At 40.6% G+C, this 7,110-nt stretch overlaps 1 protein-coding gene across 1 annotated transcript; it reads left to right on the top strand.

The window, feature by feature from the left end:
- The first annotated feature begins 285 nt into the window (after positions 1–285).
- Positions 286–1,698, top strand: rh50 (Rh50-like protein). Its single transcript, XM_020585429.1, has one exon. It carries the CDS (start codon positions 286–288, stop codon positions 1,696–1,698), a length of 1,413 nt encoding a protein of 470 aa, XP_020441085.1.
- The last annotated feature ends 5,412 nt before the right edge of the window (positions 1,699–7,110 follow it).

The raw sequence follows: 7,110 nt of genomic DNA, 5'->3' as shown, positions 1-7,110 counted from the left end.
GTATATTAATGTTTTAATGTAAGCAATTTAGACTTTGTTATATAACATCTACCCATCTGGCAGAAAATGGATTCTAATATCAGATACATGAACATTTAAAATACTGTAGCTATGAAAATGCTGATGAATGAAACTGCTGATTGATTACAGTGGTTAAAGTCCATGCAGTTTCTCTCTGTGTGTTTGAGAGATCAGGTTTGACCAGTGTCTGACCTGGCTTATCTAAACAGATATAAACCAGGCTGCTAAAAAAATTACTGTCATTCCCTCCAAAGGGCTACCAGGATGAAGACACGGTCAACCAACCTTCGCGTGAAGTTACCTGTGTTTGTGGTTGTCATAGAGGTGATTTTTGTTGCCCTGTATGCTGCCTTTGTCACCTATGATGAGCACACTGATGCCAGATTTCAGACTAACAAGACTAATCCAATGGACAATGCCATGTACAAGGACTACCCTTTCTTTATTGATATACAAGTGATGATATTCCTCGGCTTTGGATGCCTACTGGCTTTTTTTCGACTCTATGGCTTTGGAGGGATGGTTTTTAACTTCCTCATGGCTACTTTTGCCATCCAGTGGGCCATTCTGGTACAAGGGTACTTCCAGTTTTGCCATGACGGCAAGATCCACCTAGGAGTGATCAATCTCATAAATGCAGAATTTGCATGTGCGGTGGTGCTGATATCTTTTGGTGCAGTACTGGGAAAAACCAGTCCATTGCAGCTATTGGTTATGGCACTGCTGGAGGTGCCAGTGTTTGCAGTCACAGAATGGGCGGTGCTGAAGTATTTGAGGATCAATGATTCAGGGGGATCTATTCTCATTCACCTCTTTGCCTGTTATTTTGGCTTGGGCGTCACTTTTGTACTGTATAGACCTCATTTAAATAAAAACCATGCAAAGGAGAACACCACTTACCAGTCTGACATCCTGTCTGTGATGGGAACCTTGTTTCTCTGGGTGTTCTGGCCCTCTTTCAACTCAGCTTTAACCCTAAAAGGAGATGACCAGCACAGAGCCATCCTCCACACCTTCATCGGCCTCAGTGCCTCCACGCTCACAGCCTTTGCTCTCTCTGTGATGCTGAACAAAAATGGTAAGATCACCATGGCCGATGTTCAGAACGTGACCCTGGCTGGAGGCGTGACAGTTGGGGCATCTGTAGATATGATGATATCACCTGCAGCTGCGTACGCCTTGGGTATGATGGGCTGTACTGCTTGCATGCTGGGCTACAAGTATTTGAGCCCCTTCTTAGCTCGGCACCTCAAGATCCAGGATCAATGTGGAATACATAACCTGCACGGTCTAACAGGACTTATATCCTGCATTGCGGGGATATGTGCTATACTAATGGCTAATGAAGAGGTTTATGGTCCCAGTTTGTATGACCTCTTTGCCAACAGAGCACCAGTAAAAGGGGACCCTAAACTGAAAGAGCTGCAGATGTTGATTCCCAGTTTACAGCCGGGCTTGGGGAGGACTGCCAAAGAACAGGCTCTCTTCCAGGTCGCAGCTATGTTCTCCACCATAGGAGCGTCTGCACTAGGGGGCATCCTCACTGGCTTTGTTCTAAAACTACCGTACCTTGCATCACCATCTGATGATTTCTGTTTTGATGATGAACCATTTTTTGACGTCCCTCCACCCCTTAAACCCATAAACACAATTATAGCTGAGGATTCTACTGCCTAACATGCAGATAGTAATATTGTCAGTGAACCTGACTGAAGAATAAAATGCATATAAGCTTGGATTTGTCCTTAAAGGCAAAGTAATGGAGATTACCACTACTCAACAGTACAGTGACACTGTCCAACATGAACACAACCAGTAAAGGTGCTACAGTATTTATTGTTCTATACACTGTACATTAAAGGAACTTGGGTGGAGAGATCTACTGGCCAATACTGTGCATGTTTGGATGTGAAATAAATTCTTTTTAAACTGTGTGCATTTTTCTGGTATTTATAGCTATGATTCAAACTGTGCAGAGGGAGACCAGCCAACTCCAGCTCCAAAGTTTCAACATTTAAGCTTAAGAACAGGTCCCTTGAGATCTACCCTTTCTAATAAGGAACTATTAAAAAAAATATATATATCCATGCAATAATATAAAAAGCAGGGGTTCAAATTTCTATCATCAGCAAAAAACTGATAATAAATTTTTTTTTTTTACTAAATTATGTCATATTAATACTAAGAAATTAAACCTATATACAATACAAGGTAATGGGGGATAAAAGTAAATACAGTCAAAAGCAAGAGCATTGAACTCAATGAAGCCAAGAAGTGTGTGTCATGAAAAGTAACATACCCTTCTGGATTTTTAAGTTATAAGATAAAAGCGTGTTCAATTTGTTTGGCAATTAAAGGCACAGAATATGAAAATGTTTCCTAGAGTTGCCACTGGCAATTAGTTGACTGTATTTTATATGAATTTAAAAAATTAATGAACGAAGGACACCTCAAAACAAATGAACAAATGTTATCCACAATATAGATTAAATATTAACATGACATAACTTTAATCTCATATTGATCATTTAGGGACGCAATTTGTTGTGGGAGAAGCTGACATTTCCCTTCGACATTCACTAGATGGCAACACAAAGCCATAAAACAAACAAACCTGTTCTCGCGTGAAAAGGCGTTATTTCCAAGTATCAGGGTATTTTTGCCCATGGTTGTGTTTACAGGCAAGGAGGAGGTGTGGATATGTGAGGAGAAAGTGGATATGTGAGGTTTGGGGACAATGTAGACAACACACAAATATGGCAACAAGTGAATTTCCCCTTGTAGATCAGTAAGGTCTTATTTGAATTTCAGCTCTCTGACTGGAATAGCTTTACTGTCTCTGTGTGCTCTGGTTCCCTCCAGGTCCATCTGAGAGAGGATTAGTTTTACACAAACATCCTTTTGACACCAAAAGGCCCCATAATAATACTTTGTCTCACCTGAGCAGCTGGTGTGTGTGATGGAGAAACTCTTTCATCCTCTAAAGTGGTTCCTTTGACTTGATTAGATGGTGGTGCTCCAGAATCCATGAAAAAATACACATGCACACACATGCACAGCTGCTCAGGTGGTGCTTCCATAAGGTTTTCACACTTAAATACAAATACTAGTGTATGTGTGCAGTGGGAGCTTTGCAGGGGATTTTATTTTCCAAAAATCAAACCTGAAGGGATTTTTTGGTGCTCTGGCCTTTAAATTCTGTTCACCAGGGGATTTCATTTTCCAAAAATCAAACCTGAAGGGATTTTTTTGGTGCTCTGGCCTTCTGTTCAGCAGTATCCACTGTAATATACAACACTTTATACATTTTTACTTGTTTAGTATTACAGTTACAGTATCCACTATTACACAACTTACACAAAATCTTTATGCGTATTGTTTGATTAAAAAAAACTGTATTATCACATTTTCTCAGACAACACAATTTTGTGATTTTCAGGTTGAATCAGTTTGACCTTTTGTAATTCCTTGATGTAATATCTCCACTCACAGTAGAAAATGCATTCTGCTATGAATGAACCACTGGGTATGTTTCAGCTCTAGGAAGTAAAAAGTTGAGTATGTGTCATTCCTGAACAAGAATTGTGAAAGTGAATGAAATTCATTCTGGGAACATGAATGTGTGTACCAAATGGTATGAAAATCCATATAATAGCTGATTTGAGACAATTAGCTTCAAACCACAAATGTCAGCGGACTGATTCCCTGATGTTACCATCCATTCAATAGAAATAAACCCTGCAGTGGTCTCCAGTGCTCTGAAATTAAACTTTTAATAATTTCCTCTTCATCATATGGTCCCACACAAAACATTGTGATGGACCTCAACACTGAACCTTGTGTAATAGCACCACTGGTGTGTGAGTGAATGGTGACAGACCAACACAAACCAAGTGCTAGTTCTGAGCTGGTACTAGAGCCACTTTGGGGCTGGTTCAGCTTGTGAACCTTCTAAGAACCAGTTTGCTTTTCCATGGGCTAGAGAGCCACCACAGAGCCACGTAATTACAACACTGTATACGTCTGAATATGCCTATGCTTTCCCAGCAATGCTAGTGCCATGCACAATAACAATGGCAGTGTAGTGGTTAGAAACTAACAAACTATAATAACAGATAACGTATAATATGTAATGTGAAGTAAAACACATTAGACAGGGATATATTGTGAGTTAAAGAAAGTGGTTGTGTAACAGCCTCCAAGGCACTGACCTTGTGTGTTTCCAGAAGTGCATGTGCTGCTCTCAAGAGGGTGTTCCTGACTCCCAGCTATTCAAAGCATCTGGCATCTAACATCTCCTAAAAAGGAAAGTTTAAGGGTTGATGCAATTGGGGAAGCAATGATAAGAAGCGAGAGATGTGAATAAAGTGAGCAGCAGAGTTGGTCAGGGAAGAGCATTCGGAAGGATAGACGAACAGGCAGATCCTGGTCGGGAGAGGACGACCTGACTCTGGACTTTGACTGACGGTACCCTGTGGTCACAGTGACTGACTGACTGTGACAATCTCCTTATTGAATATTGTATCTATTCCACTGCCGATGGAGTGATTCTGTTCTCTGTTCTATAACTATCAGATTATCTATTTAACTATTACCCTGTTCAGAATAATTGTAATGTTAAATGATTATTTAAATTGGGATGATTTGTCTGAATTAATTTAGTCTGTATCACATTTTAGCCACGACAGCAGACTTGATGACTTCAGCATTACCTGAGGGAGAAGGCGACTGAGCACTTTACTCCTGTTCAATAACAGCCTTCCTCACACATTTCTACTTTGAAAGAGAGAGATGAAAAGAGAAAGGATGAAATGGAACAACAATTCAGAGGTGTGACAGCACCTGTTTCTCTGTGGACGGATGGAGCTTTTCCCACTGTTAGAGTTTAAGAGATCCTGTTGAGATGAATACTGAGTGGACACATGGTCTCAGTCTCTCTCTCACACAAACACACTGACTGACAGCAGCAGCAGGAGGAGGATAAAAAGTCAGTATGAGACAGTCTGACATCTCCCAGGGAGGGAGATGAGATTAAATAAGGACAGAGAGAGAGACGAGGATCAGTGAGCATAGAAAAAGAGTGAGAGGCTGTCTGCTGTGTCCTGGAGTTTAAGCTGAACTAGTGGTGTGTGTGAATCATCTGTGTTGCATTGAATTTTTACATTGCATTTATGGATGTAACTGCATCAAACATTGTCACTCTTCCATAAGTTATATAACCACATGGGCTCAGGAAACCTTGGCACACCTGTGTCAGACACTACAATACATAGTGCCATCTGAGGGATCAGAGAGCTTGGTCATCCAGGTGAGGCTTGTGCCCTTTACACGCTGAAATCCCTCCAGGTTCCTTGAATGTTTTAATCACCGTAGAGGGTGACATATCCAAATCCCTTCCTTTTGTTCTTTGAGGAGCATAGTTTTTAAACATTTCAATGATTTTCTCACACATACTGTATGCTGGCAAACTGGTGGTCCTTGGAACATCTTTGCTCCTAAAGGCCTCGACCTTTCCTAGATGCTACTTTTGTACCAGATCATGATGTAGTCACCTATAGACATCACCTGTTTTAAATAGAGTCTGAAGCTGAGGTATAGACAAGCGATGGGAAAGTACTGCCCTGTTCAGCTTTTATATTCTTGAGGAGATGAGAACAAACGTAACACAACATGTAGTTTTTAGAATGATAAAAACTGATATGATAAAAATAATGCCTGAGACTAGTTCTGTTTAGTTGACCTCTTTTTTTACCCCCATTTTGGATAAATGAAACCTGCTTTTTGGAGAATCTACCTGTGGCTCTTTTTGTTTAACAGCCCAGCCCCTCAGTCACCAACATTCAAGTTAATGTTACAGTGGAGTTTGAGTAACTTTTACTCTTTTTGCCTTTTCTCTGAAAGCTACACTGCAAGAACTACAGGAAACATCCTAGTATTTGTATTGTTTTTGTCAAGTCAGTACAGTTGATGTTCACAAAGCTGGGTGCATTTTCAATAAAATTCACACAATGGCTGAATATTTCCAGTAAGAGGTAACAGTGTGACCAACAGTGAGCCAACGGTCACAATACCAGGACCCTGGAACTACCTATAAATGCAGTCATTATTTTATGTCATCAGTAACACCTGTGTTTCTCCACTTGCACTCAGAAATGTCAAAATGGCTTAATTTCTCCCTGCCCCCTTTCACACCAGGCTGTTGTGTAGGTAAGAGATGCCCTAAGGGATGGTCCCAGCGTGATGACTACTGTTAAAAGTTCAACCTCAATGAAAAGGACTGGGCTGATGCAGAGGTACAGTACTGGGTGGAAGCATAACGTCCTCTTCATGGTACACGTTCAGTGCGACTTTATGAGGTACACCATGTAATTCAATGCAGCACTTGTGCTTTAACATTTGTTTATGAAGGTTGTTTCAGTTTTTAGTGACATTGTTTTGAGTAGTTCATGGTTGTGGTAATGGTGAAAGGTAGTGGTGTACTGCACTAAAATACAGAGTTTGAAATGCTGATAATCCACTCCATCCTGTCTAGTAGGCTACAGGAAAATCAGTTGCATGATCAGTAGGAATGGTGACAGCACTGTTAGAGATACTTTGCATAGTCTATTAAAGATTCTATTTATCAAAAATAAATGTAAATAAGTTGCTGCACTTTTACTGGGTGGAACAGTTTTTGCTCAATCACTGGCCACTTGATTAGGTAGAATTGTATGCAACATTTGCACCCTGACATGTTCAAGTTGGTTTCAGGTTTTGGTGCAATGGTCCTAAATGTGTAGCTTATGGTTGAGGTTATAGTTTAAGGTGGTGGTGGTGTATGAGACTAAATTAGATTGACTAGGGCTGCACCAATACCACTTTCAGACAAGTCGAAATAGATGTTGGACTGGTTTCCCTATAAAGTGTTGTGATTAGAGAGATGGCTTAATTTGACATGTCCACTTGGATAAATGGAATATCTTGTGGAACAGGAGGCTGTGCAGACTAGTTGAGACAAACGGCTCTGTCACCATGGCTATTTAAATGTGTAGCTGATTGATTTTCAGTAGTGTTGGACCCAAACTGGCATCAGCATTGGTGCATCCCCCC

Source organism: Monopterus albus, unplaced genomic scaffold (assembly GCF_001952655.1).
Source record: "Monopterus albus unplaced genomic scaffold, M_albus_1.0 scaffold365.1, whole genome shotgun sequence".
NCBI lineage: Eukaryota > Metazoa > Chordata > Actinopteri > Synbranchiformes > Synbranchidae > Monopterus > Monopterus albus.
This window is presented reverse-complemented; position numbering and strand designations above follow the sequence as displayed.

Bases quoted from the DNA above. Each gene is read 5' to 3' on its own strand.
- rh50 (XM_020585429.1), top strand. From the start codon at position 286: ATGAAGACACGGTCAACCAACCTTCGCGTGAAGTTACCTGTGTTTGTG.